Genomic DNA, 12,821 nt, shown 5'->3' with positions numbered 1-12,821 from the left:
ATCCTATCCCAGTGTCTCTCTCTCTCACTGACTTTATCTCACCTCATCCTATCCCAGTGTCTCTCTCTCTCACTGACTGTACCTCCCCTGATCCTATCCCGGTGTCTCTCTCTCTCACTGACTGTACCTCACCTGATCCTATCCCAGTGTCTCTCTCTCTCACTGACTGTACCTCCCCTGATCCTGTCCAAGTGTCTCTGTCTCTCACTGACTGTACCTCACCTGATCCTGTCCCAGTGTCTCTCTCTCTCACTGACTGTACCTCACCTGATCCTATCCCGGTGTCTCTCTCTCTCACTGACTGTACCTCACCTGATCCTATCCCTGTGTCTCTCTCTCTCACTGACTGTACCTCCACTGATCCTATCCCAGTGTCTCTCTCTCTCACTGACTGTACCTCACCTGATCCTATCCCGGTCTCTCTCTCTCTCTCACTGACTGTACCTCACCTGATCCTATCCCGGTGTCGCTCTCTCTCACTGACTGTACCTCCCCTGATCCTATCCCGGTCTCTCTCTCTCTCTCTCACTGACTGTACCTCACCTGATCCTATCCCGGTGTCTCTCTCTCTCACTGACTGTACCTCCCCTGATCCTATCCCGGTCTCGCTCACTCTCTCACTGACTGTACCTCCACTGATCCTATCCCAGTGTCTCTCTCTCTCACTGACTGTACCTCCCCTGATCCTATCCCGGTCTCTCTCTCTCTCTCACTGACTGTACCTTACCTGATCCTATCCCGGTGTCTCTCTCTCTCACTGACTGTACCTCCCCTGATCCTATCCCGGTCTCCCTCTCTCTCTCACTGACTGTACCTCACCTGATCCTGTCCCAGTGTCTCTCTCTCTCACTGACTGTACCTCACCTGATCCTGTCCCAGTGTCTCTCTCTCTCTCTCACTGACTGTACCTCCCCTGATCCTATCCCAGTGTCTCTCTCTCTCACTGACTGTACCTCACCTGATCCTATCCCGGTCTCTCTCTCTCTCTCTCTCTCACTGACTGTACCTCCCCTGATCCTATCCTGGTCTCTCTCTCTCTCTCACTGACTGTACCTCCCCTGATCCTATCCCAGTGTCTCTCTCTCTCACTGACTTTATCTCACCTCATCCTATCCCAGTGTCTCTCTCTCTCACTGACTGTACCTCCCCTGATCCTATCCCGGTGTCTCTCTCTCTCACTGACTGTACCTCACCTGATCCTATCCCAGTGTCTCTCTCTCTCACTGACTGTACCTCCCCTGATCCTGTCCCAGTGTCTCTGTCTCTCACTGACTGTACCTCACCTGATCCTGTCCCAGTGTCTCTCTCTCTCACTGACTGTACCTCACCTGATACTGTCCCGGTGTGTCTCTCTCTCTCACTGACTGTACCTCACCTGATCCTATCCCAGTGTCTCTCTCTCTCACTGACTGTACCTCCCCTGATCCTGTCCCAGTGTCTCTGTCTCTCACTGACTGTACCTCACCTGATCCTATCCCAGTGTCTCTCTCTCTCACTGACTGTACCTCACCTGATCCTATCCCAGTGTCTCTCTCTCTCACTGACTGTACCTCACCTGATCCTATCCCGGTCTCTCTCTCTCTCTCACTGACTGTACCTCACCTGATCCTATCCCGGTGTCTCTCTCTCTCACTGACTGTACCTCCACTGATCCTATCCCAGTGTCTCTCTCTCTCACTGACTGTACCTCACCTGATCCTATCCCGGTCTCTCTCTCTCTCTCACTGACTGTACCTCACCTGATCCTATCCCGGTGTCTCTCTCTCTCACTGACTGTACCTCCCCTGATCCTATCCCGGTCTCTCTCTCCCTCTCACTGACTGTACCTCACCTGATCCTATCCCGGTGTCTCTCTCTCTCACTGACTGTACCTCCCCTGATCCTATCCCGGTCTCGCTCTCTCTCTCACTGACTGTACCTCCACTGATCCTATCCCAGTGTCTCTCTCTCTCACTGACTGTACCACCCCTGATCCTATCCCGGTCTCTCTCTCTCTCTCACTGACTGTACCTCACCTGATCCTATCCCGGTGTCTCTCTCTCTCACTGACTGTACCTCCCCTGATCCTATCCCGGTCTCCCTCTCTCTCTCACTGACTGTACCTCACCTGATCCTGTCCCAGTGTCTCTCTCTCTCACTGACTGTACCTCCACTGATCCTATCCCAGTGTCTCTCTCTCTCACTGACTGTACCTCCCCTGATCCTATCCCGGTCTCTCTCTCTCTCTCACTGACTGTACCTCACCTGATCCTATCCCGGTGTCTCTCTCTCTCACTGACTGTACCTCCCCTGATCCTATCCCGGTCTCCCTCTCTCTCTCACTGACTGTACCTCACCTGATCCTGTCCCAGTGTCTCTCTCTCTCACTGACTGTACCTCACCTGATCCTGTCCCAGTGTCTCTCTCTCTCTCTCACTGACTGTACCTCCCCTGATCCTATCCCAGTGTCTCTCTCTCTCACTGACTGTACCTCACCTGATCCTATCCCGGTCTCTCTCTCTCTCTCTCACTGACTGTACCTCCCCTGATCCTATCCTGGTCTCTCTCTCTCTCTCACTGACTGTACCTCCCCTGATCCTATCCCAGTGTCTCTCTCTCTCACTGACTTTATCTCACCTCATCCTACCCCAGTGTCTCTCTCTCTCACTGACTGTACCTCCCCTGATCCTATCCCGGTGTCTCTCTCTCTCACTGACTGTACCTCACCTGATCCGATCCCAGTGTCTCTCTCTCTCACTGACTGTACCTCCCCTGACCCTGTCCCAGTGTCTCTGTCTCTCACTGACTGTACCTCACCTGATCCTGTCCCAATGTCTCTCTCTCTCACTGACTGTACCTCACCTGATCCTGTCCCGGTGTGTCTCTCTCTCTCACTGACTGTACCTCACCTGATCCTATCCCAGTGTCTCTCTCTCTCACTGACTGTACCACCCCTGATCCTGTCCCAGTGTCTCTCTCTCTCACTGACTGTACCTCACCTGATCCTATCCCAGTGTCTCTCTCTCTCACTGACTGTACCTCCCCTGATCCTGTCCCAGTGTCTCTGTCTCTCACTGACTGTACCTCACCTGATCCTATCCCAGTGTCTCTCTCTCTCACTGACTGAACCTCACCTGATCCTATCCCAGTGTCTCTCTCTCTCACTGACTGTCCCTCCCCTGATCATGTCCCAGTGTCTCTCTCTCTCACTGACTGTACCTCACCTGATCCTATCCCAGTGTCTCTCTCTCTCACTGACTGTACCTCACCTGATCCTATCCCGGTCTCTCTCTCTCTCTCACTGACTGTACCTCACCTGATCCTATCCCGGTGTCTCTCTCTCTCACTGACTGTACCTCCACTGATCCTATCCCAGTGTCTCTCTCTCTCACTGACTGTACCTCACCTGATCCTATCCCGGTCTCTCTCTCTCTCTCACTGACTGTACCTCACCTGATCCTATCCCGGTGTCTCTCTCTCTCACTGACTGTACCTCCCCTGATCCTATCCCGGTCTCTCTCTCTCTCTCACTGACTGTACCTCACCTGATCCTATCCCGGTGTCTCTCTCTCTCACTGACTGTACCTCCCCTGATCCTATCCCGGTCTCGCTCTCTCTCTCACTGACTGTACCTCACCTGATCCTATCCCGGTGTCTCTCTCTCTCACTGACTGTACCTCCCCTGATCCTATCCCGGTCTCCCTCTCTCTCTCACTGACTGTACCTCACCTGATCCTGTCCCAGTGTCTCTCTCTCTCACTGACTGTACCTCACCTGATCCTGTCCCAGCGTCTCTCTCTCTCTCTCACTGACTGCACCTCACCTGATCCTATCCCAGTGTCTCTGTCTCTCACTGACTGTACCTCACCTGATCCTATCCCAGTGTCGCTCTGTCTCTCACTGACTGTACCTCACCTGATCCTATCCCAGCGTCTCTGTCTCTCTCTCACTGACTGTTCCTCACCTGATCCTGTCCCAGTGTCTCTCTCTCTCACTGACTGTACCTCACCTGATCCTATCCCAGTGTCTCTCTCTCTCACTGACTGTACCTCACCTGATCCTGTCCCAGTGTCTCTCTCTCTCTCTCACTGACTGTACCTCCCCTGATCCTGTCCCAGTGTCTCTCTCTCTCACTGACTGTATCTCACCTGATCCTATCCCAGTGTCTCTGTCTCTCACTGACTGTACCTCACCTGATCCTATCACGGTGTCTCTCTCTCTCACTGACTGTACCTCACCTGATCCTATCCCAGTGTCTCTCTGTCTCTCACTGACTGTACCTCACCTGATCCTATCACGGTGTCTCTCTCTCTCACTGACTGTACCTCACCTGATCCTATCCCAGTGTCTCTGTCTCTCACTGACTGTACCTCACCTGATCCTATCCCAGTGTCTCTCTGTCTCTCACTGACTGTACCTCACCTGATCCTATCACGGTGTCTCTCTCTCTCACTGACTGTACCTCACCTGATCCTATCACGGTGTCTCTCTCTCTCACTGACTGTACCTCCCCTGATCCTGTCTGAGTGTCTCTGTCTCTCACTGACTGTACCTCACCTGATCCTATCACGGTGTCTCTCTCTCTCACTGACTGTACCTCCCCTGATCCTATCCCGGTCTCGCTCTCTCTCTCACTGACTGTACCTCCACTGATCCTATCCCAGTGTCTCTCTCTCTCACTGACTGTACCTCCCCTGATCCTATCCCGGTCTCTCTCTCTCTCTCACTGACTGTACCTCACCTGATCCTATCCCGGTGTCTCTCTCTCTCACTGACTGTACCTCCCCTGATCCTATCCCGGTCTCCCTCTCTCTCTCACTGACTGTACCTCACCTGATCCTGTCCCAGTGTCTCTCTCTCTCACTGACTGTACCTCACCTGATCCTGTCCCAGCGTCTCTCTCTCTCTCTCACTGACTGTACCTCCCCTGATCCTGTCCCAGTGTCTCTCTCTCTCACTGACTGTATCTCACCTGATCCTATCCCAGTGTCTCTGTCTCTCACTGACTGTACCTCACCTGATCCTATCACGGTGTCTCTCTCTCTCACTGACTGTACCTCACCTGATCCTATCCCAGTGTCTCTCTGTCTCTCACTGACTGTACCTCACCTGATCCTATCACGGTGTCTCTCTCTCTCACTGACTGTACCTCACCTGATCCTATCCCAGTGTCTCTGTCTCTCACTGACTGTACCTCACCTGATCCTATCCCAGTGTCTCTCTGTCTCTCACTGACTGTACCTCACCTGATCCTATCACGGTGTCTCTCTCTCTCACTGACTGTACCTCACCTGATCCTATCACGGTGTCTCTCTCTCTCACTGACTGTACCTCCCCTGATCCTGTCTGAGTGTCTCTCTCTCTCACTGACTGTACCTCACCTGATCCTATCCCAGTGTCTCTCTCTCTCACTGACTGTACCTCACCTGATCCTGTCCCAGTGTCTCTCTCTCTCACTGACTGTACCTCACCTGATCCTGTCCCAGTGTCTCTCTCTCTCACTGACTGTACCTCACCTGATCCTATCCCAGTGTCTCTCCCTCTCACTGACTGTACCTCACCTGATCCGATCCCGGTCTCTCTCTCTCTCACTGACTGTACCTCACCTGATCCTGTCCCAGTGTCTCTCTCTCTCACTGACTGTACCTCACCTGATCCTATCCCAGTGTCTCTCTCTCTCACTGACTGTACCTCCCCTGATCCTGTCCCAGTGTCTCTCTCTCTCACTGACTGTACCTCACCTGATCCTGTCCCAGTGTCTCTCTCTCTCACTGACTGTACCTCACCTGATCCTATCCCGGTGTCTCTCTCTCTCACTGACTGTACCTCCCCTGATCCTATCCCGGTCTCGCTCTCTCTCTCACTGACTGTACCTCCACTGATCCTATCCCAGTGTCTCTCTCTCTCACTGACTGTACCTCCCCTGATCCTATCCCGGTCTCTCTCTCTCTCTCACTGACTGTACCTCACCTGATCCTATCCCGGTGTCTCTCTCTCTCACTGACTGTACCTCCCCTGATCCTATCCCGGTCTCCCTCTCTCTCTCACTGACTGTACCTCACCTGATCCTGTCCCAGTGTCTCTCTCTCTCACTGACTGTACCTCACCTGATCCTGTCCCAGCGTCTCTCTCTCTCTCTCACTGACTGTACCTCCCCTGATCCTGTCCCAGTGTCTCTCTCTCTCACTGACTGTACCTCACCTGATCCTATCCCAGTGTCTCTGTCTCTCACTGACTGTACCTCACCTGATCCTATCCCAGTGTCGCTCTGTCTCTCACTGACTGTACCTCCCCTGATCCTGTCCCAGTGTCTCTCTCTCTCACTGACTGTATCTCACCTGATCCTATCCCAGTGTCTCTGTCTCTCACTGACTGTACCTCACCTGATCCTATCACGGTGTCTCTCTCTCTCACTGACTGTACCTCACCTGATCCTATCCCAGTGTCTCTCTGTCTCTCACTGACTGTACCTCACCTGATCCTATCACGGTGTCTCTCTCTCTCACTGACTGTACCTCACCTGATCCTATCCCAGTGTCTCTGTCTCTCACTGACTGTACCTCACCTGATCCTATCCCAGTGTCTCTCTGTCTCTCACTGACTGTACCTCACCTGATCCTATCACGGTGTCTCTCTCTCTCACTGACTGTACCTCACCTGATCCTATCACGGTGTCTCTCTCTCTCACTGACTGTACCTCCCCTGATCCTGTCTGAGTGTCTCTCTCTCTCACTGACTGTACCTCACCTGATCCTATCCCAGTGTCTCTCTCTCTCACTGACTGTACCTCACCTGATCCTGTCCCAGTGTCTCTCTCTCTCACTGACTGTACCTCACCTGATCCTGTCCCAGTGTCTCTCTCTCTCACTGACTGTACCTCACCTGATCCTATCCCAGTGTCTCTCTCTCTCACTGACTGTACCTCACCTGATCCGATCCCGGTCTCTCTCTCTCTCACTGACTGTACCTCACCTGATCCTGTCCCAGTGTCTCTCTCTCTCACTGACTGTACCTCACCTGATCCTATCCCAGTGTCTCTCTCTCTCACTGACTGTACCTCACCTGATCCTGTCCCAGTGTCTCTCTCTCTCACTGACTGTACCTCACCTGATCCTGTCCCAGTGTCTCTCTCTCTCACTGACTGTACCTCACCTGATCCTATCCCAGTGTCTCTCTCTCTCACTGACTGTACCTCACCTGATCCGATCCCGGTCTCTCTCTCTCTCTCACTGACTGTACCTCACCTGATCCTATCCCGGTGTCTCTGTCTCTCACTGACTGTACCTCACCTGATCCTATCACGGTGTCTCTCTCTCTCACTGACTGTACCTCACCTGATCCTATCCCAGTGTCTCTCTGTCTCTCACTGACTGTACCTCACCTGATCCTATCACGGTGTCTCTCTCTCTCACTGACTGTACCTCACCTGATCCTATCCCAGTGTCTCTGTCTCTCACTGACTGTACCTCACCTGATCCTATCCCAGTGTCTCTCTGTCTCTCACTGACTGTACCTCACCTGATCCTATCACGGTGTCTCTCTCTCTCACTGACTGTACCTCACCTGATCCTATCACGGTGTCTCTCTCTCTCACTGACTGTACCTCCCCTGATCCTGTCTGAGTGTCTCTCTCTCTCACTGACTGTACCTCACCTGATCCTATCCCAGTGTCTCTCTCTCTCACTGACTGTACCTCACCTGATCCTGTCCCAGTGTCTCTCTCTCTCACTGACTGTACCTCACCTGATCCTGTCCCAGTGTCTCTCTCTCTCACTGACTGTACCTCACCTGATCCTATCCCAGTGTCTCTCCCTCTCACTGACTGTACCTCACCTGATCCGATCCCGGTCTCTCTCTCTCTCACTGACTGTACCTCACCTGATCCTGTCCCAGTGTCTCTCTCTCTCACTGACTGTACCTCACCTGATCCTATCCCAGTGTCTCTCTCTCTCACTGACTGTACCTCCCCTGATCCTGTCCCAGTGTCTCTCTCTCTCACTGACTGTACCTCACCTGATCCTGTCCCAGTGTCTCTCTCTCTCACTGACTGTACCTCACCTGATCCTATCCCGGTGTCTCTCTCTCTCACTGACTGTACCTCCCCTGATCCTATCCCGGTCTCGCTCTCTCTCTCACTGACTGTACCTCCACTGATCCTATCCCAGTGTCTCTCTCTCTCACTGACTGTACCTCCCCTGATCCTATCCCGGTCTCTCTCTCTCTCTCACTGACTGTACCTCACCTGATCCTATCCCGGTGTCTCTCTCTCTCACTGACTGTACCTCCCCTGATCCTATCCCGGTCTCCCTCTCTCTCTCACTGACTGTACCTCACCTGATCCTGTCCCAGTGTCTCTCTCTCTCACTGACTGTACCTCACCTGATCCTGTCCCAGCGTCTCTCTCTCTCTCTCACTGACTGTACCTCCCCTGATCCTGTCCCAGTGTCTCTCTCTCTCACTGACTGTACCTCACCTGATCCTATCCCAGTGTCTCTGTCTCTCACTGACTGTACCTCACCTGATCCTATCCCAGTGTCGCTCTGTCTCTCACTGACTGTACCTCCCCTGATCCTGTCCCAGTGTCTCTCTCTCTCACTGACTGTATCTCACCTGATCCTATCCCAGTGTCTCTGTCTCTCACTGACTGTACCTCACCTGATCCTATCACGGTGTCTCTCTCTCTCACTGACTGTACCTCACCTGATCCTATCCCAGTGTCTCTCTGTCTCTCACTGACTGTACCTCACCTGATCCTATCACGGTGTCTCTCTCTCTCACTGACTGTACCTCACCTGATCCTATCCCAGTGTCTCTGTCTCTCACTGACTGTACCTCACCTGATCCTATCCCAGTGTCTCTCTGTCTCTCACTGACTGTACCTCACCTGATCCTATCACGGTGTCTCTCTCTCTCACTGACTGTACCTCACCTGATCCTATCACGGTGTCTCTCTCTCTCACTGACTGTACCTCCCCTGATCCTGTCTGAGTGTCTCTCTCTCTCACTGACTGTACCTCACCTGATCCTATCCCAGTGTCTCTCTCTCTCACTGACTGTACCTCACCTGATCCTGTCCCAGTGTCTCTCTCTCTCACTGACTGTACCTCACCTGATCCTGTCCCAGTGTCTCTCTCTCTCACTGACTGTACCTCACCTGATCCTATCCCAGTGTCTCTCTCTCTCACTGACTGTACCTCACCTGATCCGATCCCGGTCTCTCTCTCTCTCACTGACTGTACCTCACCTGATCCTGTCCCAGTGTCTCTCTCTCTCACTGACTGTACCTCACCTGATCCTATCCCAGTGTCTCTCTCTCTCACTGACTGTACCTCACCTGATCCTGTCCCAGTGTCTCTCTCTCTCACTGACTGTACCTCACCTGATCCTGTCCCAGTGTCTCTCTCTCTCACTGACTGTACCTCACCTGATCCTATCCCAGTGTCTCTCTCTCTCACTGACTGTACCTCACCTGATCCGATCCCGGTCTCTCTCTCTCTCTCACTGACTGTACCTCACCTGATCCTATCCCGGTGTCTCTGTCTCTCACTGACTGTACCTCACCTGATCCTATCCCAGTGTCTCTCTCTCTCACTGACTGTACCTCACCTGATCCGATCCCGGTCTCTCTCTCTCTCACTGACTGTACCTCACCTGATCCTATCCCAGTGTCTCTCTCTCTCACTGACTGTACCTCACCTGATCCTATCCCAGTGTCTCTCTCTCTCACTGACTGTACCTCCCCTGATCCTGTCTGAGTGTCTCTCTCTCTCACTGACTGTACCTCACCTGATCCTGTCCCAGTGTCTCTCTCTCTCACTGACTGTACCTCACCTGATCCTATCCCAGTGTCTCTCTCTCTCACTGACTGTACCTCACCTGATCCTGTCCCAGTGTCTCTCTCTCTCACTGACTGTACCTCCCCTGATACTGATGATTATTTGTTCTCTCATCATACGACCACACAATTCTCCAAAGTCATGTGATTTATGCAAATGTTTTATGTCTCTGACATATTGATAAATCTTTAATTTAATCCCTCTACTTTAGGTATAAAACTGTCTCTCATCCTGGAAGTTTCTTTGTGAGTTACACTGGGCTTTCAGTATTCGCAGATTCGATCTGTAATCCTCAGTTTTCTTTGTCGGTTTTATTTTGCTGCCATATATAACTGGCTGACAGTGGGCGTAATTGGAATTGAAACCAGGGGAGTTCTCCTCAGTCTCCTGACCAATATTTATCCCTCAACCAACATCACTAAAACAGATTATCTGGTCATTATCATATTGCTGTTTGTGGGATCTTGCTGTGCACAAATTGGCAGCTGCGTTTCCTACATTACAACAGTGACTATACTTCAAATGTGTTTCATTGGCTGTAAAGCGCTTTGGGACATCCCGAGGCCGTGAAAGGCGCTATATAAATGCAAGTCCTTTCTGTCTTCTTTCTTTGAACACAGCTTGAATTCAGAGTCAGGGTCTGAGTGCACACTGGAACGAGGTGGAATGCGAGCCCCAGGATAACGGAGCCTCACTCCACTCCACTTCAGAGTCAACATGGGCCTTCACACCTGATTAACACTCAAGGATTAACATTGGTGCAAACGATTACAACCTTGTACCAACACTAATCTTGGTGGAGTGTTAATTCTTTACTGCAGAGCCTTGATTCAGTCTGTTTCCACACAGAGGGCCTGTAACTGCTTGTCTAATGGGGAACCACTTTGCACTCACTGTATAGAAGGTCCAAAAGATGCCATATCCTTTTGAACAACATCTACCAATATCATAGAGTTACATAGAGCTAAATTGTTTCATACGGCACAGAAACAGGCCATTCGGCCCAACTAGTCTATGCCGGCATGCTATGAACGGCAATTGATACTAGCTCAATTGCTAAATTTAAATCTGAGATAGATAGCTTTTTGGCCACCAAAGGTATTAAGGGATATGGGCCAAAGGCAGGTATATGGAGTTAGATCACAGATCAGCCATGATCTTATCAAATGGTGGAGCAGGGATGAGGGGCTGAATGGCCTTCTCCTGTTCCTATTTTCCTATGTTCCTATGCTGCGGGCAGTATTCTCAGGTGCTGAACCAAGGGTCTTTAAAGGGCCACTGGAGGCCGCCTCCCCAAAGATATGTTTTTAACTTGTTACTTAGCTTGTTGTGGAGCTCCTCCCAGCACCACATTAAACCCGCAGGCTGCAGTTGGTCGTTAATCGCCAGCCCCCTCCCCTCCCACCCCGATTCCCTTCCCACCCCTCGGGCTCTCACAACAACCTGGGCTGGCGGCCTGGGAGATGCCTATGGGGCCGCAATTGGTGCCCGTAGCTCGCCGGTAGTAAATAACTGAGACCAGCGGACACAGTTTGCTGTGGTTTTGCCACCGGCCTCATCGTTCAGGTGCGGTCCACCCGGGATTACACCCTGATTCAGGCACAATCCAATTTCGAGACCTCGTAGTTTAAATAGAATGAGGTTCACCAGACTTCCTAGTTCTGGCAAATAGCTCACTACCTGTCAGATTTAAGGACCCTTGAAGTTCTCCGGTAAAACCCAGGATGCTTTTTCTGGAGAAAATCACATTTGCTTCCAGTGGCAGCAATCTATTACTTAAAATAGCGCTGTTGCTATGGTAACAACTTGAAAGACACTGTACATATTTATACAGGGAGGTGAATGGCTGTGGAGTAGTTGCCAACTTGGCCTGTTGTCATAAGATGTTTGACGTTTCAAACGGAGACTCAGGAAAGGGGGAAGTATATATAAGGAAAGAATTGCCTGTTAGTAATTGACTGCGGTCTTTCACTTTAGGCATTTGGGCCTAGTTGAAAATCAGATTGTGATATTCTGGAACATCGTGCTGAAAATTTGCTTCTTGTTCTGTCGGTGTTTTGAAGTAACGAGTTTCTCTGTCTTTCTCTCTCCCCCTCTGCTTGCTGCAGTAATGTGGATACCAATGAGCTCTGCGGTAAGTCGTGGAGTCTTTCTTTCTCTTGTCTTCCACAGCCTCGGAAGTGACGTTATCAGGCCTGCCGAGCTTCACTTTGGTGGTGTGGACACCCTGGTTTGGATCCTTTTGATGGGTGTCACTCCCAGTGTGTCTAGGGTGGAGAATTGTAGTCAGGAACCAAAGTCGTTACCGTAAAGCTGGCAAGCTGTGTCTCACACGGTCAAAGGGAATGGCCAATGGCATCAGTGTGTCTGTCCCTCATACTTTCTCCCCACTTTTGTCCTGTCTTCACTCCTGCTTTTTTCCTCCCTCCATTGGTGACATGGTTCTAATAGAGGGAATTCACAACAGCTGAGGCTGCTGGGATAGCCACACCGCCTTAGCAAGTCTCTTGCTTGCTCCTGCTCACCAGCCCGAGGAAGCCTGAAGAAATGTTGGAAGAGGGGATCCCGGCCTGCAGGAGGTTGCACAAGGCTCCTGCCCAGTGGCGGAGAGCTGGTGCCATGCCCAGGCATGGTCTTTGAGATTTCGGTTTATGACATGTGCCAATCTTGCTGATCAGAATCTCTACTCCTCCCAGTTCTTTGAACTGCCTTTACTGTATCGCTGGATTGTAATCTCAGCGGGTGAGCCACACAAGTTACCAGGTTCAATCGCCAGTCCACGTTGAGTTAACTAATCCCACTTGGGTTGGCACTGGGCTGGGCTGCCACAACTGGCCTCAGTGCCCCTGATCGTGGCACAGAACAACAGCCAGTATTTAGAAGAGCCAAGAAGAGAAGGGCTTAGTATTCAGAACTGGGCCTGGTAGACGGCAGAAGATCCCTCTTGTCCCTTACCGGCTCATCTATTATTTTTTTTCCCTTCTTGCATCCCTGAAACACTGAAGT

The 12,821-nt window shown here is 51.6% G+C and overlaps 1 protein-coding gene across 1 annotated transcript in view; it reads left to right on the top strand.

Annotated features, from left to right (window-relative positions):
* necab2 (N-terminal EF-hand calcium binding protein 2) overlaps positions 1 to 12,821 on the top strand; it is a 305,211-nt gene that overhangs the window by 135,922 nt on the left and 156,468 nt on the right. The window contains exon 4 of the mRNA XM_067997613.1: positions 11,924 to 11,949. Coding sequence (XP_067853714.1) covers positions 11,924 to 11,949 — 26 coding nt within the window. The remainder of the gene's footprint in view (positions 1 to 11,923; positions 11,950 to 12,821) is intronic.

This window comes from Heptranchias perlo, chromosome 16 (assembly GCF_035084215.1).
Source record: "Heptranchias perlo isolate sHepPer1 chromosome 16, sHepPer1.hap1, whole genome shotgun sequence".
Taxonomy (NCBI): Eukaryota; Metazoa; Chordata; class Chondrichthyes; order Hexanchiformes; family Hexanchidae; genus Heptranchias; species Heptranchias perlo.
The sequence above is the reverse complement of the archived record's forward strand: the minus strand, read 5'-3'. Positions and strand labels throughout refer to the sequence as shown.